The following is a 24,983-nucleotide window of genomic DNA, read 5'->3' as shown; positions in this document are numbered from 1 at the left end:
TTTTCTGCTATCCCGTTAAGACATGCTGGGCCATGTTTCCTCTTCTTTATTTAAGGTATCTGCCACAATCGAAACACAGTTCTCTGACATGTGTAAAACATGTTTAGACTACACCCACTTGGAACCAGCACTGAAGGCTGGAAGTTGCCAGCAAAAAGAAAGATGTTTGCAGGGCTGGGTGTGTTGTTAGTAAATGCAAACTACTGTTAACCGATACTCAAAACTGGCTGCCCTTTCTGTCAGAGTTGACAATAAAATATAACCACATGGAAACACCCCCCCCGTGTGTGTGTGTGTGTGTGTGTGTGTGTGTGTGTGTCAAAGAGAAGCAGCTGTGTAACAAAAAGACCAAGGGATCTACTGCATGTTAAGGCTGCATAAGAGACAAAGGTCAAATAAACAGACATAAAGTTTTGCAAGCCCCAAACCCCCTTTTAATTCATCACTGTAGATTTTGGGCATATCTGATAGGGCCATCCACAAAGTTCATTTGGCAACACAGGCCTTGCCCTGCTTCACAGCAGAGTGGTGTAAACAAAAAAAGAAACCATGTATGTTAAAGAAGTTGGAAAGGACGAATGTTTATTATTAAATTAGCTAATTTAATAATAAATATCCATCCTTTCCAGCATCTTTAAGATACATTTTTTCCTTTTTGTTTACATCGTTGCTGCTTGGAACCACATAAAAAACAGGAAGCATCCAGAGTGAATCAGCCTGCTTCAGGCAACACCACAAAGGGCGGGGGACTAGATGAAGGCAGGAACTGGTGCCTGAATAGTGCAGCAAGATTTTTTTTAAGTGTTGGTCCCAAAGGCAGTAGGTGGTGTTTCAAATCTGCTTCAGGTGGCAAAGTGTATTGGGCTGGCACAATGTTCAGAAGTAAATGCACATTGAGAGTCCATTTTCCAGCACTTAATGAGAAATGCTAAACTGGTTCATGTCTGGTGCAGCTTGAGCACTCACTGACTGCAACTACAGAAAGGCAGAAGCCTTCATAGTGCAGGCTAACCAGTATACACTGCCCTCCAGTTGTCACTGGACTGCAACTCCCATAATCCCAAACTATTTGTCATGCTGGCTAGGGCTGTTGGGAACTGGAGTTCAACAACATATGGATGGCACCACATTGGCTACCCCTGTCAGAGTATCTACAAGGAGGTGCAGGAAGGGGCAAAGTTTTATTGTAAGGCAGTGTTGTGTGAGGGCTGAGAGGCCATACTTATAATTCTCTATTCCTCTCAGTTTCTTATGCTGTGCTTATGGTCTTTTGAGTGCTCAATGATTCATTTTCTATCTAAAAAAATTCCTTCAGTAGCACCTTAAAGACCAACTAAGTTTATATTTTGGTATGAGCTTTCGTGTGCATGCACACTTCTTCAGATACCTCATTTTCTATCTAATACTTCTATCTAATACTTCTATCTAATACTATCATTTTCTATCTAATACTTCATTTTCTATCTAATGCTATACATTCACACTACCTCATGACAAATACATTCACACTACCTCATGACAAATAGTCAACAAGTGGCACTGGACTAATCTGGTTTCTTTCTTTTTTTCTTTCTTATTTTTAAAGGAGAGAGGAAAAAACAAAATAATAATAATATACAAAAATAACCATTATAATAACAATAGACCACCATCAACTTACATTGTGGATGCAGTGACCATCAGTACACAAATCTTAATTAAAACGTATAAGTTAATATAAGCCCTATAGATGTTCAAGTATGTATCCGTGTGACACTAATGCCTATATGAAATATGTTTGAATGCAGTCGGGGCAGGGAGGTGATCAGATTGTGCAATAGACAGGGAGGTATAAGTCTCTTAGCCACCATAAGGGCTTGCAAAATCCACTTCTGTTGTCCATCGGTTAACTAAAATACTACAGGGATATAATTTTAAAGTACACAAACATCTGCAGATATGATGGATTTTGCCGAATTGAGGCAAGTAACAACATCAGATGAAAAGGAATACAGTATATCACTGGAGAAGCCTTCATCACATGTCTCTAAGTTAAAGGCTTTATAATCCCATTTCAGGCAGAGAATTGCAAATGGTATTGCTGCTCTGATAAAGAGCCGGAATACCCTAAGTAGCCACTAGTTTAAAATCTGCAGAAAGTGAAAGGGCAGGGGGAAAGGTCCAAAAGAACAAGCAGAGTTTTTACCAGATCCTGGTAATGGACACGTCTCACAATTCCTTCCCCACCCTTTGCCAACACGACTACAGCAGCAGATCTGTTTGGTGATGTGCTGATTGAGTGGCAGGGCACAGACTCCCCTGACAGTTGAGCGATAGCACAGCCCCTGCTCTGTGGAAACTGCTTTATCCGCTGAAACACAAATGGTTGATTAGTCAGCTTTGAAAAGCAAAGATTTTCAGTGCAATCCTATGAATGTTTACTCAGTAGTGAATCCTACTGTGCAATGGGATTTATTCCCCGGTAAAAGGGAATTATCCTATGACACTTACTAGAAGCCCAGTTGAACACAGCGGTATTTACTTTTGAGCAAACATGTATAGGGATCCTACTGTTAAGCTCCTCTTGTTCATCTCCAAGTGGACCCATTTGTCCACTCCTTCACCAATAGTGAAAATGAAGGCAAGAAAAACAGTGGAGCTATTTTAATACACATTTAATTGAATTGAATTCAAAGTCAAGAAGCATTTCAGATGCTTAATTTCATCATGCTTTAAGATGAAGAGTTGATTAAAACACTATTCTACTTTGAGATTTGAATCTATGTATCATCTCTTGCTAGCTAATAAATTCACCACCAAACAGTTAAGAAACTTTGCCAAATCATAGAGTTTGGTAGCTCATGCCAAAGGTTTTGCAACAAGACTATGCAAGACTTCACATTTCAGTTAAGATTTCAAATTAAATTCTTAATGAGGGGAGCAGAGCAGTGTGGCTTTTGTGCTTAGATTTACCAAATTTGAGTCAGCTTGGGGAAAATTTTCCTGAATCGACTATAACATGTCATAGGAAACTATAACGAAGGCAAAATGGATCAGGACAAAGGCAAAACTGGGAAATTCACTTTAAAAGAGAGAAGCAGAGCAGCTTTAAAAATTAGGGGGTCTTTTGCCCAAAGCGGGACAGTTGGCAAGTCTCTTTTGGTTCATAACGATGACATCATCATTATGGGCAGAAGCAAAAGGGAAAGCATCTTCCTCTTGTTTTAGACTCTCTGGTGCATGCAGCGCCCTGGCGCTAAGGTGCCTCCAGCGCCCCCCTCTGAAAGTGCAGCACCAAAGCAATCATGCTGAGGCAGTCGCCCTTCTATGAGCTGGTGGGCTACAGGCAGCCCCCTCCCGCCTTGCTGGCCAAACCAGCTCCTGAGCGGCCAGACTTGGCTCCAGAGCCTCTCCAAGGACCCGGGAGTGCCAAGTGGACCGCGGCAGCAGCGGGAGGGCACCTCTGAGGACTCCGCGCTGCGCCTCCTTCTCGTTTCCCCAGCGCTGGGTTCCGCTCAGTCAAGCTTCGCCACCAGCGCATGCAATGTGGGACCAGCAAGAGCTGCTTGGGCGCTGTGCGCGCGCTGGTGGCGAAGCTCGACTGAGCGGAACCCAGCGCTGGGGAAACGAGAAGGAGACGCAGCGCGGAGTCCTCGGAGAAGGAGAGAGACGCGGCGCAGCCTCTCAGCTTGTGGAGCGCAGTCCTGGCCAGATCGCCGGAACCCTGCGCTCACTTGGCGCCCTTCCAGCGCCCTCCAGCGCCTGGCACCGTGGTTCTCCGCGCCACTAGCCTCTATGGCTAGGACGGGCCTGGGTGCATGGTGTAACTGCCCACTCCTTCAAACTCCTTATGATCTAACCCAGGCATAGGCAACCTTGGCTCTCCAGATGTTTTGAAACTACAACTCCCACGATCCCTGTCCACTGCCCCTGTTAGCTAGGGATCATGGGAGTTGTAGTTCCAAAACATCTGGAGAGCCAAAGTTGCCTATGCCTGATCTAACCCATACAGTTATTGTGCTAATGGGAAAAAGATGGATTGGGGGGGGGGGAGTTGTTATGGTCTATCTGGGGACACTTACAAATACAGTGACTGCGGGATGGGTCCAGCATGGTTCCAGGCTTACAAGTGCAGAGGAAGCTGCCGCGAGTGTTCACACATTCTGCATCTTTGCATATGCCAAATATTAGACATTCGTTGATATCTATAAAGGTGAACAGAGAGAACAAGATTAGCCAACCTATTCTGGTGCTGCCCACAAATGGCACTGCAAGGAGGATCTGCCTGCAAAGGGAACAAGTCCTGATGTGACAGAGCAGAGGCGATGGGATCACCAAGCAAAAGAGAATGCTGGGGGCGGGGCGGGGGCTCACAGGTGGAGGCGGGGGCCACAAGTATAAACAGATATAAAAAGTTAGAGCTGTTAAGGAAAGGTTGGGAGGCAGGTGACTTTGTAAGAGCTACCTATTAAGCACTTCGAAGAGTCGGATTCAGTAATGGGCTAGATAGATGAGGGCCAGTAACGTGAAGCTAAATCCTGACAAGATGGAGGCACTGAGATGAAACAGTTCTTGTGTCCTGGAACCTGGTGTACAGTTAGTTCTAGGTGGGGTTACATTCTCCCTGAAAGAGCAGCCAAGCCATTAGGGGGGCACCTCCTTGTTCCAGCATTTCCCCTTGAAGCCAAATGTCTTTTACCAGCTTCAGACTGAGTCTGGTGATTCCAGAAATAGGCTTGCCACTGCGATTCCCACTCTGGTAGCCTCTCAGCTGGGTTACTGTGATGTGTCACATGGGGTTGTCCTTAAAAGAAAACCTAGAAGCTTCAGTTACTGAAGAATCTGGCTACCAGAATTTTGTCTGGTGTAGTCAGGGTTGCTCTTATTACTACATTGACAGCCTATTCAGAATCCAATTTAAGGTGATGGTGTTCTCAAGTGCTTAATGGCCTGGGGGATTTATCTGAGGGAACAAATCTTCTCCTACCAGCCTGCCTGTGACTTCTGTAGAGGCCCTTCTTCAAGTACCCTCTTCAACAAAGGTACATTATGTAGTCACAAAGAAGACAGCTTCTTTCTGTGGGATTGGCCCAACTTTGGAATGCCCTCTGGTGCTGTCCAATGCTGCAATGCAATCTTTTTGGCACCATGTTAAAACCTTAAGGACAAAAGAACATGAGAAGAGCCTGATAGATTAGGCCAGGCACCCCCAAACTCGGCCCTCCAGTTGTTTTGGGACTACAATTCCCATCATCCCTGACTGCTGGTCCTGTTAGCTAGGGATGATGGGAGTTGTAGTACCAAAACAGCTGGAGGGCCAAGTTTTGGGGGGTGCCTGGATTAGACCATTGGCCCATCTAGTCCGGCATCCTGTTCTCACAGTGGCCAACCAGATGCCTGTGGGAAATAAGAGAATGGAACATGAGCACAAGAGCACTCTCTCCTCCTGTGGTTTAGGCATTAGAGATGGAATTTTAGACGGAACTGCCTTCTTTGTTCCTTTAGCCTGTCTTTTATCTTGTTTATTGTTTCTTTTAAAAATGAATGTTGTGTTCAAGGAAGGAAGAGGCATAGTTCAGAGCATTTGAGGAGGCATGAAGTTGGACCAGTACAGTGAAGGAGGTGGCTTGGAGAGAGGGGGCATAGTCCGAGGAGAGTCCCAAGGACTGGGCAGAGAACCCAGGCCTGAGGTTCCCCACTCCTGATAAACAGAATCAGGCCATTAGTTTTACCTAGCCCAATTTGAGGTTCTATCTTGTACTGTGGGGCTCAGAACACTCTGAATTCTCTTCCTCCCAAAGTAATCAGTCACACAAGATGTGGTATGGATTTCCAGTTTAGGGCAACTATATAATTATAGGATGGAGATAGATAGATAGATAGATAGATAGATAGATGATAGATAGATACCGTAGATAGATAGATGGTAGATAGGTAGATAGATAGATAGATAGATAGATAGATGATAGATAGATAGATGATAGATAGATGGATGAATATTCTGTTTTACAATTTAAAATATTCCCTTCTTCTCTTTCCATGATTCATTTTACATATCATAAATCCCTGCATATTTTACAAAAACTATACCATTCAGTATTCCCATTATTGCATCCATCAAAACTTGTTTACACTGTTGAATTTATCTTAATGCTGCCAGTGTTTCAGCTGTACACAATTAATTCCCATATATTCCCATATGTTCTTCTTGTTCTCTTATTCTATATGTTAAGTCTGCGAGTTGTGCATATTCTGTCAACTTAAGTTGCCATTCTTCTTTAGTTGGGACCTCACTTGTTTTCCATTTGGGGGCTAACAAAACATGGGCCGCAGTAGTAGCATACATAAATAACCTTAATAATTATAGTTTTAAAACCATATGCCATGTCATGTTCTTGCACTTCTCCAGACCTTGAAAGGCATTTTCACACAAAGCTTAAATCACTTTTGAGCTCTTAGCTATTTATGCGAATGTCTCATCATACAGAAAATAAGAGAAGATGCATCTGCAATGATAATGAGTTTTCTGGCCTATGTACATTATACTTTCACACTACAATTCCAGTTGAAACAAGAATCACTTAAAAGGAACTCTAAAGCAGCCTTGGCTTGATTCTGGATTGTAATGTGAATGTGAAGCACATCCTAGCCATAATGCTAATCTCCTTGCGGATGCTTCTCCTAGACCTCCTTTTCTGCATCAACATCGGATAAACATGAACACAAAGCTTGACGTATGAAAACACTCTCAGCCACATGTGTGCAAATGTCACAAATGGGTCACAAGTGATCATTCCTTTACATGAGCAGGTGGGGGCACTATTTGCACATGATCCATTGACAGGATGCCCACACTACAGCATTAGATTAAATAAACATCTTCCTGTAATAATGGGAAAGATTTGCACGAGAATTTGGAAGCACAGATTGGTGGGGAGGGCTCCAGATCTCAAGGAGCTGTCAGGGAAACAGAATGTGCTAAATTGCTCTGCACCAACCCACCACATGACCTCTGGCAAGTTCTTTCCACTTGCCATGCCAGCAGCACAATTGGGCTTTATGGCCTCTGACCCCCCCCCCCAGGGACTAGAAAGGGTCAGACGTTGTTTGCTAATCATGGCGAAGCTCCCAGAAGTGGCAGGTGCCTGCGAAGAACTATGATCAACAACACACCAGGAGGGAAGAGGTAACAGCTTCTTCTGGCCCCATCACTCAGTAGCGTCACCAAGAAGGGGCCCAAATAACTTGCTTACAGCCCAGCTGAGATACATGGTATGCTCACAACAAACAAAGGGGCCCTTTCAATTGTGTCAGGTTTTTGAGAAAACCAGGTTTCCAAAGATTTGGGGAGAGTTCTTTCCATGATGGCCAGAGGGAACAAGAAACACAGAATAGGTAGTTATTAGTAGATTATTCTTTACTGGTCAAGACAATGCAAGTTGCAAGATGGAAAGGATTGTAACCACAGAACAATGGGTAGAATTTGATGTTGTGTTAAGGTGATTGTTCCATAACAGCAAGCATTTCAGCTTGACAGACACAACAGTCCCCCCTCTCCCCTCCCCATGCACTGTTCTGGGTGATCTTCCCCACCCCTAGGGCCAATTTTTTTGGGGGGAAGCAATGTTGCACAAGCAGAAATCCTTGCACAGGACTTCCACTGATGGGATTTGTTAAGTGAATCCCATCCAACATTGCTGAATGCTTGGTTGAATAGATAGCTGTGCTGTCTGTGCCATTCAAACCTGTGCTACTTAAAATTACATTGAAAACAAAGGCAATTACAGGCAACCCCCAATTTGTGCAGGGGTTCCATTCCAGGTCTTTGTGTGCTTACGTGAAATTGTGTGCAATTGAAACACCTTGTTCTGCCCCCGCTCTGCCCCACCCCACCCCACCCCGCCTCCATTTTTCCCTTTTAGTGATATCTTTTATGACATTTCTGGGTCACTTCTAAGTCCAGTGCCATGCACATGTGTGCATTCACACACATTATCAGTCACACCTAAAAAGGGGGGTTTTCTGTATATAAAATCTTATTCAGTGGATTGTGAAATACTTATCTCCCCATTCTTCTTCTGAATATTCCATGTTCTTAGCAGTGAAAGGACACACATTTTCCATAAGGATTATCACATGGGATCTATGAGCATTTTTATCTCCCAACATTTGAAATTTGCCTGCTAATACTGTGTGGGTGGGTGGGGGGTTATCAGTAGTGAAGAAAAGATGCATGGCACATGCTCAGAGGAGCTCTAATCTTTCTGTTTTACTTCCCATTTTCCAGAATGAGGTATTCCTTGCACATGGCTCAAATTAAACCTTGTCAGCATGAGAATACACACATAGTGTAATGTCTGAACTCTACCACTACTGAAGGGAACTGGCATTTTTTCTCCTTAGCACATGGTGGATGAGACAATAACTCAATGGCCGAGCAAAAACAATGCATGCTAAAAAGCCAAAGATCTCTGGCATATCCAGGTAGGATTGGGAAAGAATCCTGCCTAAAACCACAGAGTCTTTGTCAATCTGCGTAGGCAAAACTGATCCAGATTGACAAATGACCTGATTTAGTATAAGACCACTTTATATGGCTGTGTTAGCAAAAGAATGGAAGAAGAAAAAAAAACTTGGTTAACCATTCATTTGTTGGCTCTTTTCCAGCTTGGCAACAGAAGCAGAGCCAAAGACCCTGAAAAATTAGCTTTAAGCATCTCGTTTACTCTTCTCCCCCACTTGGGGAGGATCCCAGGCATCCTGTGTGGTCTCATTCCAGTGCTCATTGAGCCAAATGGCTCCGAGTGCCTAGGCAAGGCCTTCAGATCCAGATTCTGGGCAAAATGTGGTCTGCTGGGCACACACTCCACAGTTGCCAGAAGGTGAACCAAGTGCAAACACAGCAAAGAGCTCCTAAAAATAGAAGGCTATATGCAAGGCAGAGGGGAATTGAGGAGGCAGTGTTGCTTTTGAGCGCTGGATTAAAGAAGGCTAGGATCTCCCTCTCCATTAATAATAATTATAATAATAACTTTTATTTATACCCCCGCCCTTCCTGGCAAGAAGTGGGCTCAGGGCGGCTAACATCAAAATATAAATACATTAAAACATAAAATTCAGCAATCAAGTGAAATACAGCTTAAAATCGGATTAAAATCACATAAAACCAGATGACAACCCACAAATTACAACTATAGGGGTTGGGAGCCTTAAGTACTCACCAGGCTCAGCTATTTACATGAGCCGGTGAGAAAAGTTAAAGAGGCCTCTTGTATGCAGTGTTTTGTAAGAAGAGAGGGGTCAGACTGGGCCCCGACCAAAGACCTTGTGGAACAGCTCCGTCTTGCAGGCCCTGTGGAAAGATGTCAAAGCCCCTTAGGGCCCTGGTCTCTTGCAGCAGAGCATTCCACCAGGCTGGGTCCAGGGCCGCAAAGACCCTGGCTCTGGTCAAGGCCAGTCTAACCTCATTGAGGCTGGGCACCTCCAAGATGTTATTGTTTGTGGACTGTTAGGTCCTCCGCGGGGCATACTAGGAGAGGCGGTCCCACAGGTACAAGGGTCCCAGGTCGTATAGGGCTTTGAAGGTTAGAACTAGGACCTTAAACCTGACCCTGTACTTCACCAGGAGCCAGGGCAGCTGATGTAGCACGGGATGGATGTGGTCCCATGGTGAGGACCCTGTAAGCAGGCTCGCCGCGGCATTCTGCACCTGCTGGAGTTTCTGGGTCAGCTTCATGGGCAGCCCCGCATAGAGCGAATTACAATAATCAAGCCTGGAGGTGACCATCGCATGGGTCACAGTGGCTAGATCAGGGCGAGAAAAGTAAGGAACCAACTGCTTAACACAGCAGAGGTGGAAAAATGCCGCCTTTGCTGTAGCTGTAACCTGCGCCTCCATAGAGAGGGAGGTGTCGAGGGTTACACCCAGACTCTTGACAGAAGGTGCTGGCACTAATTGTGCCCCAGCAAGGGATGGAAGTTTGCCCCCCAACCCCATGTTGTCTCGACCCAACCAGAGGACCTCTGTCTTTGAAGAATTTAGCTTCAACCGGCTCCCACGCAACCATCCAACCACAGCTTCCAAATATCTGGTCAGTGTATCTGGGGGCGAATCAGGATGGCTGTCCATCAACAAATGAAGTTGGGTGTCATCAGCATATTGATGACAACCCAGCCCAAAACTCCTAACAAGCTGGGCAAGGGGGCGCATAAAGATGCTAAAGAGCATCAGGTAGAGAATTGCGCCCTGTGACACTCCACAAGCCAAGGGGTGCCGCGATGACAACTTCTCACCTTGTGCCACCCTCTGTCCCCAGCCTGTCAGGAAAGAGTGCAGCCATTGTAAGACTGTGCCCTGAATCCCGTCTGCAAGGTGGTGGTCCAATAGTTCATGGTCAATCATGTCAAAGGCTGCTGACAGATCTAGAAGAATCAGCAGCCCAGACCCACCTCAGTCCAGCTGCCTACGGAGATTGTCTGTTAGGGCAACTAGGGCCGTCTCGGTCCCACGTCCAGGGCGAAAGCCAGACTGGAATGGATCCAAGGTCGATGTTTCATCCAGAAACCTACCAAGCTGTTCGGCAGCCTCTCTCTAAATTACATTACCCAGGTACGAAAGGTCCATAACCGGGCGGTAATTGGATAGATCTGAAGGATTTAACAATGTTTTCTTTAAGAGCGGGCACACTACTGCCTCCTTCAACTCCCCTGGGAATGCCCCCCCCCAGAATTACCAACCCATCAAGCAATGTAGTCCCCCATACATCTCTGATAAGAAAGCTGCATAGGGTCAGTTCCAGTATGGAGTTAAACAGCCACTCCAATCCCACATTCATATTGTGTCAATAAGCAGGTTTGGGAGTATGCGCTTGCCAACTTTTCATGCCACTCAGGCACAGAGTGCAACCTATTTATAAAGTCTCTCTCAGAAAGTGTCAACACCTAAATACATTATACCTGCCCTGCACTATATATATTTGTGAGGCCTGAAGATCACCGATCAGCAATCATGGTTTACAAATCAGCTATGAGTCAGAAAGATTGAGACCAACAGAACTGTGGTGATTCGCTAATCAGTTCAATATGAGAGGAATTCCATGCTAAAGGAAACATGTCAAGAGAACATCCATCAATGGACTTGCACAAATCCAAGCTAAGACTCTGCATTACGCCATCCAAGTAGAATCTCACAGCTTATTGTAAGGGGGAGATCATAGAGAAACAACGATGACATTCCTGCCACCACTATGAGGAGACACTGGGCTTTATGCTTTGAACAGCATCTGGAATTTGCACTAAGAACAAGTAGAAATTCCCAGAGAGGCCCAGTCCAATGCCAACTTCATCTCAAGATGCATTAGCAAAAATGTAAGAGGTATACAGCCCTCATTCGACCTAAAGCAAAAGGAATTTTGAAAGCAAGAATCCGTCTGTGCTATGGCTTTGAAGCAGAACCAACCAGCATTCATCCAGTGTGCATCCGGTCACATACCGGTACATACTTTTGCAAGCATTTGTAAGCACATTTACCGCAATTATATGCATTTTAAACATATTGTTTTGTGGGAGAACCACACCGTAAAATCCAGAGAAGTATAAATTTTGAAGGTTAGCTGTGTTTCAGTTTGTATATTGGCTTGAGAACTGCAAATTAGGTCATTTCGTATTAAAGTGCAAACAAATCGAATTTCTCCCCCATCCTTAATCCTCCATCACTCTACAGAGCAAATTCCAGTTCTTGAAACCATATATAAACCATTGGTATGGATATAAAATTGTATGATCCATCTCATACACTTATGCAATCAGATGCTCAGCATACCAGCATTATCTGGTGTCGGGAGCATCTTTTGTGGGGACACTTTCCTCACCCAACTTCTTCCCTGCATAGATTCAGAAGGCCTGCAGAGTTTTCATTTTTAGGAGATCAGTTACTTAATATTCTTGTGGGCATTTGGAGAGACATGAGTTTTATTCCAGACTTGTTGTAAGCATAAGTGTTTCATAACTGTTATTTACCCTGCTTATTGTTAACTAATTTTATTGCACTAACAAGATGTTATTGTTTTTAAATTGTTGCATTAACTGCCCTAAGGCATTTCAACGCATGTGGCAGGATGTACATTAAAAAAAATAAATTAATAACAGATTTCCCCACACCTGTTCACTTTCACTTTTAAACCTTCCTCTCAACACCTCCTACACAAATAAAACTGCTACAGCTAAGATTGCTTTAGGGCATAAGGAACATAATCCCTTTTCAAAAACAACCACCAGAAAACATTTACCTAGAACACACCCTGCAGTTGTGAGGTTATATTAACTATAAACTCATCAAAGGCAAAGATATGTATCAGCCTACATTTCTCTACATTTGAATTATGGTGCTGGAGGAGACTCTTGAGAGTCCCATGGACTGCTAGAAGATCAAACCTATCCATTCTTAAGGAAATCAGCCCTGAGTGCTCCCTGGAAGGACAGATCGTGAAGCTGAGGCTCCAATACTTTGGCCACCTCATGAGAAGAGAAGAATCCTTGGAAAAGACCCTGATGTTGGGAAAGATTGAGGGCACTAGGAGAAGGGGACGACAGAGGACAAGATGGTTGGACAGTGTTCTCGAAGCTACGAACATGAGTTTGACCAAACTGCGGGAGGCAGTGCAAGACAGGAGTGCCTGGCGTGCTATGGTCCATGGGGTCACGAAGAGTCGGACACGACTAAACGACTAAACAACAACAACATTTCTCTACAGAATGGAAGATTCTGTATCTGTTGTAGGGCAGAGTTTATCTTATCACAGGACGAAGTAAGGCAAATGTTCATGCATTGGCACTGCTGGTAATTGAATGTAGATGAGATTCAAGGGGTGAAATATCAATTAGAATACATAATAATGTGACTAAATGTTTCTGCTCTTTGTAAGTAGAGCTGTAGGGTTTTGGGTTGTAATTAAGCAAGTAACCATGGCACAGATCATTTTTGCATATAATGAGTGGGATCCAACACAGCACTAAGTCTCTTGTTCCATGCATCCCCTAACTCAGTTCCAGAGATTCCCCCAACCCTCTGGCACAGATTTGGGAGGGGGCATGGGGTACTAGCCAGGGGGGCTATGTCCTACCTCTAATATCATTATGCCTCTGAATACCAGTTATTGGGAATCTCAGGTGGGCAGAGTGCTGTTGTGCTGATGTCTTGCCTAGGGTTGTATCTGGTTGGCCATTGTGAAAATAGGATGCTGGACTAGATGGGCCATTGGCCTAATTCAGCAGACTCTTCTTATGCTCTTAGGATCCTGCTGTGCAAGCAAAAACCTTTGTGCTGACATGACACAGTAGCTGAATAATACCCAGTACCTTCATACAGTACCTGTGAAAGGGGATGAGAGAAACTTTCACACTTACCTTGGCAGTGGCTCCGATTCAACCTTTTATATCCCTGTGGGCATTCAACTTGCCCATTTTCAAACACTGGGTGAGCTAGATGGAGAGGAGAAAAGAAAAGAAAACCTTAAGCACAGAGTCTACGGTAGGGCGTGCCGATCAGAAGGTCGGCGGCTTGAATCCCTGTGATGGGGTGAGCTCCCGTTGTTCGGTCCCTGCTCCTGCAAACCTCGCAGTTCGAAAGCATGTCAAAGTGCAAGTAGATAAATAGGTACCACTCTGGCGGGAAGGTAAATGGCATTTCTGTGTGCTGCTCTGGTTCGCCAGAAGCGGCTTAGTCATGCTGGCCACATGACCTGGAAGCTGTACGCTGGCTCCCTTGGCCAGTAAAGCGAGACGAGCGCCGCAACCCCAGAGTCGTCCACGACTGTACCTAATGGTCAGGGGTCCCTTCACCATTTTACAAGGCTATATTCAAGTTGTATCAAATCTGAAAGGCTACAGGATTTGGCTGGAAGCCCCACTAAACTGCTAAAACTCAGGCAATGCTTCTGCCACAAGAGCTACACCAGGCAACCTGGCCATACAGATTGATGGAACAACCAAAACAGGGTAGAGTCATAGGCAAGAAATGGGTGCCATAGGGGAGGAGCATACTATGCTCCTTATGCTCCTATTGACAGCTCAGGTTTAAACTAGCCCTGGACCTGAGACAAATGATATCCCTCTTATTGACTTCAATGGGAGGGGAAGGAATTTTAAAATAGCTGCATTGATGACCACCATGCTCAAATTGGACCGGCAGAGCATAGATTGTGATGTAACTCAGCACCTAATTGCCCCACATCATCCCCAGGATATAAACCATACCTAGGGGAACCACAACTTAGATTATCGGACAACTAGTATGAGTCTCTCCCTTCCTCTGATCTCATTCCATGTAGTGCTTACTTAAGAGCTCACAAGAAGGAACAGGGAGAAATGGCATTTTGCATGAAGAGGGAGCACTTTGCACAAACCGTCTCTTCTCCAGAACACACTCAGCAACTTGAGAACTTTGCTAAAACCTATCCTCCTAGAACTCTAAAAAGTATTCTGCCTAGAGACTCCAAACACAAACACCCAACGTGAAAGCACAATTGCTATGATTGCCTTCCTTGTCTTCCTTGGTTTGCAGAATGTGAATACTGTGTTCTGTCTGGTCTGAACTGCAATGCTCTAACACTGTTTCCCCCCAACAGTGTGGAACAGATTCTCCCCCACACAAAGAAGGCACTCATTCCCAAATGCTGGTAAGCCCTCTGTTGGCAAAGACCAGGTATTCTATTCCAACAACTGCAACCAATGGCCAAACACTCATGAGCATGTTTATCTTGCAGGATGAATGCTCTGATATATGCAGTGGAACAAGGGGATCAGCACTCTTCCGCTTGCCATGCTGCTCTCCCCCTGGGAAAACCCACTGTTTACCACTGAATCAGACCAAATGTCAATATCATTTTCTCTGGATTGAGGTTTGCTCTGATTTAGCACTAAAGATTGGGGGTTTGGGGGGGAAGTGGTTGGACAAAGGCAAAAATTGCTCAGACTTGTGCTTTCTAGGCACAGGACAACCAGAAGTGTGGACAGGGCTGAATTCAACTAAGTAAGTTTTGCTAATGACCCTGATGTTGGGAAAGATGGAGGGCACAAGGAGAAGGGGACGACAGAGGACGAGATGGTTGGACAGTGTTCTCGAAGCTACCAACATGAGTCTGACCAAACTGTGGGAGGCAGTGGAAGACAGAAGTGCCTGGCGTGCTCTGGTCCATGGGGTCACGAAGAGTCGGACACAACTAAACAACTAAAAAACAACAAAACGTTTTGCTAGCTGGAGCCTGTGCACATCTGTGACAGCATTTGTGACAAGTGATGTCATTTCTGGTAAGTGACAAAATTCCACGGCTCCTGCTTAAACAACCTGAGAATTGCTCTTTTGCAATGGAAAAAATGTTCAAATAATTAAGTTTAAACAAAAAAAATGAGGTAAAATAATCCTTATTCTTTGAGGATTAAGCAGTCCCCTTCTGTTACTACCCAAGCATACGTTAGGAGCACCCATGATGTAATAACTGGCTACATCTTCCTGTTGTGTGTTCACTGCCATTTTGGAAGACTTGCCTCCCCTTCACACCAATGTAGCCAGGTTGTGAAGCAGCTCTTAATAAAAATAAATTGTATAAGTTTGAACATCAGGTACAGCTTCCAGAGGCTATGCATAGCTCCAACTATTGAACTGCATTAGGCAAAAGTAACAGCACAGTTTTCAGAGGTTAGAAATAATAGAATCTTAGTGAGGGGATTAGTTAAGTGGCAACAAATAACCCCTTAAGGTTATTGCTACCCACATCAACTCTGAATTATCTGTTAAGAACAGTGACAGAAATTACTCTCACTCACCTGAAAGTAATTTTGTGGCTGAGATTAGAGGACCTAAATTGTGCCTAAATAATGAATAAGAATAGTTCAGAACACTTTACTTTGCCCCTCAGATGACCAGAGCACATTTGTTCCATGGACCCTAATACTGTACAGATTTCACTGCGATTGTTTCTATTTCTGAATTTAATAATGTAAGAAAACGGAGAGGATTGACATTACTAGTCTAGAGGATATGAGACAGCTGGCTCTTTTAAATATGTTCTCTGCTTAAAGGGCTGTAAAACATTTTTTAAATGAACCATATCTTAATTAAAGCAGCAATGGTTGACATTTCAGCGTTAGTACATCTGTACTTTTAACAGTTGTATAGATGAGGGAATGTTGGCAGGTACGGCTTGCCAGGTTGCTGTGCTGAAGGGATTGGAAAAGCTTCACCTGCCAGAATTCCCTCATCTGTGCAACATTTAAAGGTACTGGATCCCTAAAGTTGAAAGATTGGTTTTCAGTTTCCCATTCATATTTTTGAGAAGAGCTGAAATGGAAGAGCATGAGGAGGATCGGCAACAATGTGTTGCAGTGTGGAGTGCTCCTGTTCAGTGCCCTCATCAGTCAGCAGTGGTGATTGGTGCCCATTGGGACTGGTGGGACAAAAGACAGGGAGACCAACAAGAGGTGGAGTCAATGTCAATGAGAGGCAGAGCTATTCCCTGAATGATTGTAAGTAGGACAGGATGCATGTGGAGGCTGGCTGAGGATAGGTCGAGCCCTCATGGAGACTTCCTTTTGTGCTGCGTTTCTAGGCACAGGCTCAGTTTCTGAGCATTTCTCCCACCCCACCAGTACTTTCCCCATGAAAACCCGCTCTTTACTGCTGAATTGGAGCAAACAGCAATCCACGGAAAACCCGAACTTTTGTTTGTTCCAATTCAGTGTTAAAGAGCAGGTTTTCCTGGGGGAGTGCTAGGGCAAAAGAAAAGCACTCAGATACGGTGCTTTAATGTTCAGACCTGTGCCTAGAAAATGTGGGGCAAAAGGTTGCCCCCAAGAAGAAGAAGAATTTGGATTTGATATCCTGCTTTATCACTACCCGAAGGAGTCTCAAAAGCGGCTAACATTCTCCTTTCCCTTCCTCCCCCACAACAAACACTCGGTGAGGTGAGTGGGGCTGAGCAACAAACACTCTGTGAGGTGAGTGGGGCTGAGAGACTTCAAATAAGTGTGACTAGCCCAAGATCACCCAGCAGCTACATGTGGAGGTGCGGAGACAGCAACCCGGTTCACCAGATTACAAGTCTACTGCTCTTAACCACTAACACCACACTGGCTCTCTCAGGGGCCTCCGGTGCGGGATGCACACACAATGCTACATTGTCTGGAACAGACCAAGCACTCTGGAGGAGGCAGCCACTGAACCTGCAATGCACATCATGTACACGTCATGCATGATAGGCCCTTCAACACTGAGGGGGCCAGCTGCCTTCCAAGAAATATTGAGGGGGACAGGGTGTCTTGGCGCACCTGGCAAAAGGTAAGAGTGGATGAGCCCTGAGGTTGGTGGGGGCACTGATCCATTTGCCCTAATTGACCAGGTCCCATTGTCAGTCAACTATTTAAACAGCAAGCCTACTAGCAGCCTCATACCCAGTGCTGCTCAGGAATTCTAAAAAAAACCAGAAAAGTCAGCGGAGTTTTGAAATCAGTGGTTAAAATCAGTACAGTTTTGAAAGGTTCAGTCTGGTATCTTGATTCAAAATGGCATCTAACTGTATCCAAACAGATTGAAACCAGCTCCTAGATCTCAAGAGCAATCATTAAAAAAAATGGTTCTGAACTATTAAGAGGTGTCCAAATGCGTAGTGAAAAGATTACTTTCCAAAACATATAGCAGAAGATGTTGGTTTGATGCTAGTTTAACAAGCATGGCTGCTCCCAGAGAATGTTGGGGACTGTAATTTGATGAGGGGAGATAACCTCTTTTAAACTCTCTCACATTCCCACTAACAGATTAAATGGCTATTAAAAGCAATTTAATTCTGTGGTATACATAAGGTTTGCCCTGGGACCAGAATTTGGGACTTCCGAGAAAGAGCTCAATCCTTTTCCTCTATAGCAGCACAGACAAGAGGATACAGTGAGACTATGTGACACCAACCCGGGAGGCATAATTTTCAGGGGTGGTGGTGGTTATGACAAGTTCCCATTCTTTCTTATACTTCCTGGCTCACTGCTGGTCAAACTCTGAACCTTCAACAATTTGACTCTGAGGACTGTGAATGTGGACTTTTCATATGGTTTTAAATCCTTATTAAATATTATTTTAAAGTTATAAAGATTTTTATTGTCAAGTAAAGAAATATTATTTGAATTTCTCCCAATTTCCCATGGAAAATGGTTTTAATATTAATTCAAAAGCTCTGGGGTTATGAGTGATTTTAGAAAAGGATTATTACTTTTCCCATGATAAACATGGATTAGGCCTCCAGTATTCTAAAAATATATATGTCTCTGGGTGCTGTATGGCTGGATAATATGCAAAAGGATATAATATCCATGAGGCTGGATAGCTCAACTGGTAGAGCATGACACTCTTAATCCCAGGATCGCGGGTTCGAGCTCCACGTTGAGTGAAAAAATCCTGGATTGCATGTGGTTGGACAATATGACCCTCGTGGCCCCTTTCCAACCCTTTCGTGGCCCCTTTCCAACAGAATCTATGATTCTGTGACTGTGGTTTGCATGTCCCTCGCTTCCTACACACAGGCACTTCATGCAGTGGGGGAAATGGCACCTGCCACATCATGAGCATATATGCAAGCTGACTTAATTGAATGACCAAAAATACCCCTGAGGTACCACTTTAGCTAATGGGGCCTCCTGCTGCCGCCGCCCAAATATTAGTAAGGGTGGAGAGGGCATCCTTTATTAATGTATATTGCAGTGAAGTTTTAAGTCTATTGAACTAATCACTGAGAGCAGGAATCACTCAGCTTTGTAATACAGTGGTACTTCGGGTTACAGATGCTTCAGGTTACAGACTCTGCTAACCCAGAAATAGTACCTCGGGTTAAGAACTTTGCTTCAGGATGAGAACAGAAATTGCGCGGTGGCAACTGGGGCTTGTTAAGCTTGCTTGGAATTGTAGCTATGCGAAGGATAAGCAACAGTTTTCAGGATTTTAGAGGAAGTGTGTGCGGGCTTTAAATATATAGTGCGCATGTAGCCTAAGACTTGCCCAAGCCCTGCAGGAAGAGTCCATCAGCTTAAATGGTTATTTTCAAAAGTCCAACTACTGTTAATGTCAGGTGTTGCCAAAACTGTGCAGTAACGGCACCTGTGACTGCCTTTCCAAAGCACTCTGCTTATGTGGGATTTTTTTTCGTCCTGGTGGCACGTGATAAGGGAAATGAAAGTGGAAGGAATGACACAGGCTCCTGATTAGGTGCTGGAGTAACAGCCCAGGGCTCATTTATTACCTTCCCCCTGCTTTTTTTACAAGGTTCTCACAGTCTTGGCTACACATGGTTTCCTGACTCACCGTAGTCAATTTTAAATAGTTGCTTAAAATAGGTCTATGGGTTTTTTATTTTAAAAAAATAGCTGGCAACATGCACAATTAAACCTCTCAAAACCTTTTTTTATAGGCAAGTATAAGTAAGCCAATAAATTCCAGAAAAACTCCAGCAACATGTTTTTCAAGTGAACTGAAGTGATTTTTTTTAAAAAAAGGAAATGTAGGACAGATGCAGGACTAAAGGTGAGATTATTAATGCACAGCACAATCATGCTTGCTTATTCAGTGAGAAGCAAGTCTCACTGCGTAGAGTTTTGATCTGTACATCCTGAAAATAATATTTGAGTGCGGGGAGGGGGTAGGGAAAGTGAAAATATGGAAAGAAAGGTTGTTGAACTTTTTTAGTTTTGCCCAAAGTTACTGAGCAAATAATTTTCTCTCTCTTTTTTTGCAAACACAGACCCTCCAAGTGTCCCTGTTTTCCAGGAACAGTCCCAGATCCACAGAAGTCATCCCAGTTTCTGATTTATTCTCGTAATGTCCCAGTTTTCATTGTTGTTGTCGTTTAGTCGTGTCCAACTCTTCGTGACCCCATGGACCAGAGCACACCAGGCATTCCTGTCTTCCACTGCCTCCCGCAGTTTAGTCAAACTCATGTTGGTAGCTTCGAGAACACTGTCCAACCATCTCGTCCTCTGTCGTCCCCTTCTTCTTGTGCCCTCAATCTTTCCCAACGTCAGGATCTTTTCCAGGGAGTCTTCTCTTCTCATGAGGTGGCCAAAGTATTGGAGCCTCAGCTTTACAATCTGTCCTTCCAGTGAGCACTCAGGGATAATTTTCTTAAGAATGGATAGGTTTGATCTTCTTGCAGTCCATGGGACTCTCAAGAGTCTCCTCCAGCACCATAATTCAAAAGCATCAATTCTTTGGCGATCAACCTTCTTTATGGTCCAGCTCTCACTTCCATACATCACTACTGGGAAAACCATAGCTTTAACTATATGGACCTTTGTCGGCAAGGTGATGTCTCTGCTTTTTAAGATGCTGTCAATGTCTGCCATTGCTTTTCTCCCAAGAAGCAGGCGTCTTTTAATTTCATGACTGCTGTCACCATCTGCAGTGATCATGGAGCCCAAGAAAGTAAAATCTCTCACTGCCTCCATTTCTTCCCCTTCTATTTAGCAGGAGGTGATGGGACCAGTGGCCATGATCTTAGATTTTTTGATGTTGAGCTTCAGGCCATATTTTGTGCTCTTCACCCTCATTAAGAGGGATGCACCTATTTTCATTGGAGAAAGGTTGGAGGGTATGCAAACATGCTACAAATCATGCTCATAGTATGAGATGGTGCCACTGTAATATTCACCACAGTGTGCTTGCCACTCCATGCTTTGAATTGGTTTTGCTTCTAGTAAAAACCAACAACCCCGAGGTGCTAGACAGTGGTAGAGAGGCCTGATTCTCCTACTCCCACCCAGAAGTGCCACAAACCACTGCTGCTTGCACGATTTGTGACACTGATCTATGCCACAAATTAGACACCTATAATCTAGACCACCGTTCAGACACAACCTCAGCTACTGAAGCATCTCCTTCCATATGTATGAAGTCACCATTTAGTCAACAGTGGTCCAAAAAGAGTGAAGTCATTAAAACCAAAAGCCAGGTTTGAAGGAGAATTGCAGCCGACCTTCTCATTCCCTTCATTCCAAATAGTCTGATCCTGCTGCTCTGGATTCCTGGACTTGGATGTGATATAAGGAAGGAGAACAAAGTCACTTCAAACAAACAGGTCAGATATTCTGACTAAGCACAGCCAGTGACTGCATCTGTAGAGGCAGCCAGAAAGGATTAGGGCTTCTCAACTGTGTGTGTGTGTGTGTTTATAATTCTCTCCAGAAAGAGGAAATGTGGTTTAGACTAACAGGCATCGGAGAGATCCTTCCTTGGGGGAAAGTGGGATATCAGCCCTGCCTGAAGACTTGGCTGAAGGTTAAAATGATGTAACCTGTAAGCCTTACTTTACTGCCAGATCTGCAAACAGTAGGCTTTGTTTTAAGCACCAGCACTCTGCAGGTGGCTAAAGCCAGGGCCTCCACCTACTGCCGGGACAGTAACCTAGTTCCCTAGTGTCCATTCAGTGCCATGTCAGTCTCTGTTATGTCTACAAGCAAACAACGATCCCAAGCTGAGAGAAGGGGAAAGATTTGTCATTTTACTGGGAGATTAGACACAATTAGAAGCCTAGAAACACGGGGGAAAGTACACCATTCAGAGTCTTAAACTTGAGACTCCTGTGGTCATAGCAACGCATCGCATGAGCTCCACAAAGGCATTCATAAAAGATGAACAAAAATGAAGAAAAGATAATTCACTGGATAGGTAGTCCATTGTGCTGGCTTTCAAGCTGTGGAAAAGATTTCATTTCCAAATATTTCATATGCTGCATCCGTAGATAAACAAAATAACAACACCATTGCTTACAAATACAAATGGAGGTTTGGCAGGCGCCTTCATTATACACCTATAGGTACCAGGTGAAAACATTCCTCTTCACCCAGGCCTTTGGCTGATTGACATCAGATGCTCTTTTAAATGTGTTGTGGGAGAGGGGAATTATTGGTTTGTTTTTTGTCCTTATTTTTATTATGTACTAGCTGGCCCTGCCACGCATTGCTGTGGCTCATCCCTGTGATTTCCCCCACTCTGTGCCGATCCATGACCTATCCCGCCCCTCCCCCCCCACCCCGGCTTTTCCCTGTGATCCCCCCTCCTCCCCACCCCCGGCTTATCCCTGTGTTCCCCCCCCTCTGTCCTGACCCATGACATATCACACCCCCTTCTCCCCCCACCCCGACTCATCCCTGTGACTGGTCCCACCATGTCCTGACATATCCCGTCTCCTCCTCCCCCCAACCCCCACCCAGGCGAGTCAGTACATCCATTCGGCCTAGTCTGTAAAGGCTTCGGCCTAGTATGTAAACGGGAGCCAAGGTGCTCTTGAGAGGGAAGGTTTTATAGGTGTAGTACCAGCGTAACCACCACTAGAGGGCGCTGGTTTGTAACCTGGTTCTTTTCCCAGCATGCACTTTTGGCTGAGTGGGTTCCTGGCGGAGGTGTGACATCTGTCTTAGCAAACTCTCCTATTTCCTTCAGACATTCACATGTGATGTTGTGTCAAAATTTCACCTCAATCGGTCAAGCGGTTTTGGTGAAAAGTGGAAACATACCCACATGTCCTTTTTACATTTATATATATATATATATATATATATATATATATATATATATATATATATATATATATATATATATATATAGATCTTGTGTTTTATATATATATATATTGTAAATTTATGTTGTGAACTGCCCTGAAATCTATGGATGAAGGGCAGTATACAAATTTAATACATAATAAATTTATAAGCAATAAACAAATACAGTCATACCTCGGGTTACGGCCGCTTCAGTTTGCACATATTCGGGTTGTGCACCGCGCCAAACCCGGAAGTCCTGGAATGGGTTACTTCTGGGTTTTGGCGCTCGCGCATGCACAGAAACACTAAATTGTGCTTTGCGTATGAGCAGAAGCGCCAAATTGCGACCTGCACATGCGCAGATGCGGCACTGCGGGTTGCGAACATGCCTCCCGCACGGATCACGTTCGCAACCCGAGCATCCACTATAAACTCATCTCCTACAGTCTCGAATTAATTTGTACCCTCAAAAGGCTTCCTGTGGCTTTTTCTTTCAGATAGTAATTCTCCATCTCTTTGGTTGCTTTGAGTTGTGTTGTTGTTATTATTTCAAAAAGAACAAAACTGGCATCTTGATTATTTCAGATAACTAATGAAACTGTATCATCCCGTCATAATGTACTTTTTCATCCTTATTCTCTGCCTTGTAGCAGTAACTGCACTAAAGGTTCTGCATCTAAACCGGGGACCCATTGTGTAACTCCTGCATGAAGAAACCCGACAGAGAAATGGCAAAAAAAATGCACAGGCAGGAACAGTATCTCAACTTATAAACAGTGTCGCAGGTCTATGCAACCACCAGGCTTCTCAGTTTAAAGTCAGTGTTCTACACGTTGGACCACCTGACTTTCTAAGTTGGACAAAATAATATATTAATTTGTTTTGATAGCAGAGGCTTGAATCCTAAGACAACTTAGAGAGAAGTTCCCAGGAAAAGTTTCCAATGCTCTCCTTTACCTGACCTGCCCCCCAAACCAACCTGTGCTCCACAAAAAGCCTCTCCACAGGGTCATGGGGATAGAAGAAGAAGAAGAAGAGTTTGGATTTGATATCCCGCTTTATCACTACCCGAAGGAGTCTCAAAGCAGCTAACAATCTCCTTTCCCTTCCTCCCCCACAACAGACACCCTGTGAGGTGGGTGGGGCTGAGAGACTTCAGAGAAGTGTGACTAGCCCAAGGCCACCCAGCAACTGCATGTGGAGGAGCGGAGACGCGAACCCGGTTCCCCAGATTACGAGTCTACCGCTCTTAACCACTACACCACACTGGCTCTCTTGGGCTTGGGAAGGTAAAAGGGAAAGGAAGACTATCCCAAAGCTAGACAAAATTTGGGGGATTCCCACCTCCCCAGGCAACTCCTGTGTCCCACTGCATTGTTCAGGAGGGACTCCTGACTTTCCACGGGGGCTTTTTCAGGGGGGGGGGGGTACAGAGAGGAGGAATTGTGGACAGGAAACTTTCCACCTGTGAACTTCCTAAAATTAACTTATTTTAGGATACACGCCAGAGTAAGGGATATTCACTTGTGAGTACATGGCAGGCTATGGACTAATATGCAGTTGACTTTCTTTGCAGCACCTTCAGTTCAAGAAAAAGCTTTGGCCAGGGGCGGGTAATCACAGTTTCTGTGTAAACTCTAAACTGGGCCTAAGAATCCTCCCTAGCCAACTTCCAAGGTATTTAAAATGTGGCACGTGTACATCCCACTCCTCGGGAGCCCTCAGGGTGCCAAGCTCTCAATTAGAGGAACTTGTTTGCAGATAATGCTTGAAGCTGGCCGCACACTTTGATGCTCTCACTTCTAGGCTACATGTCTGCTCCAGTGCTCCAAGCATGCCTTACATCAGGTGCAGGCAGCAGCTGCATATGAAAGAGGGCAGCCTGAGGGCTAACAGAAGCCAGAATGGAGTCATTGCTATGAATGATTAGCTACAAAACGCCAAGCTGACTTGCTGAGCTGCATGTCGAAGTAGCTGCGTAGAAATTGGTTTTAACAGTCACAGTTAATCTCTGCAGGGGGCCCAGCATGGCTGCTTGGGGGGCTGTGAGCCATTGCTGACAGGAAGGTTGATGGAACCGAGCCAGAAAACAGTGAGCTGCCTATATGACAGGAGCAACGGCAGGTTCCAACAAGAATAAAAGATATTATTACTTGGAGAATAACCACATGGAGTAGATGATGCAAAGGAATTCAGCTGTTCGATGAGACTGTGCAACAGTGAGGAGGAATGCGGCGGATAAGAAAGCCGTTCATGATTCGTAGGAACAAAGGAAGGGGATAGTGTAAAATGCTGACTTCTGAGATAGACGGTATTCAACATTCGGCCTAGTGTAATTTAATTTAGGTTAGCATGAGTGTCTCTGAAGAAGTGTAACTGTGAACAAAGCAGGCCTAGCATCAGAACATGGCATTTTGGGTAGCTTGCCAGGT

General features: G+C 44.5%; 1 protein-coding gene across 1 annotated transcript in view; it reads right to left on the bottom strand.

Moving 5' to 3' along the window:
- Positions 1–24,983, bottom strand: part of LTBP2 (latent transforming growth factor beta binding protein 2) — a 134,240-nt gene that overhangs the window by 36,052 nt on the left and 73,205 nt on the right. Inside the window, exons 9-11 of the mRNA XM_035108559.2 lie at positions 13,384–13,458; positions 4,062–4,184; positions 2,186–2,350 (exon numbers count right to left, since the gene is read on the bottom strand). Of these exons, the coding sequence (XP_034964450.2) occupies positions 2,186–2,350; positions 4,062–4,184; positions 13,384–13,458 (363 nt within the window). The remainder of the gene's footprint in view (positions 1–2,185; positions 2,351–4,061; positions 4,185–13,383; positions 13,459–24,983) is intronic.

Source organism: Zootoca vivipara, chromosome 1 (assembly GCF_963506605.1).
Source record: "Zootoca vivipara chromosome 1, rZooViv1.1, whole genome shotgun sequence".
Taxonomy (NCBI): domain Eukaryota; kingdom Metazoa; phylum Chordata; class Lepidosauria; order Squamata; family Lacertidae; genus Zootoca; species Zootoca vivipara.
The sequence above is the reverse complement of the archived record's forward strand: the minus strand, read 5'-3'. Positions and strand labels throughout refer to the sequence as shown.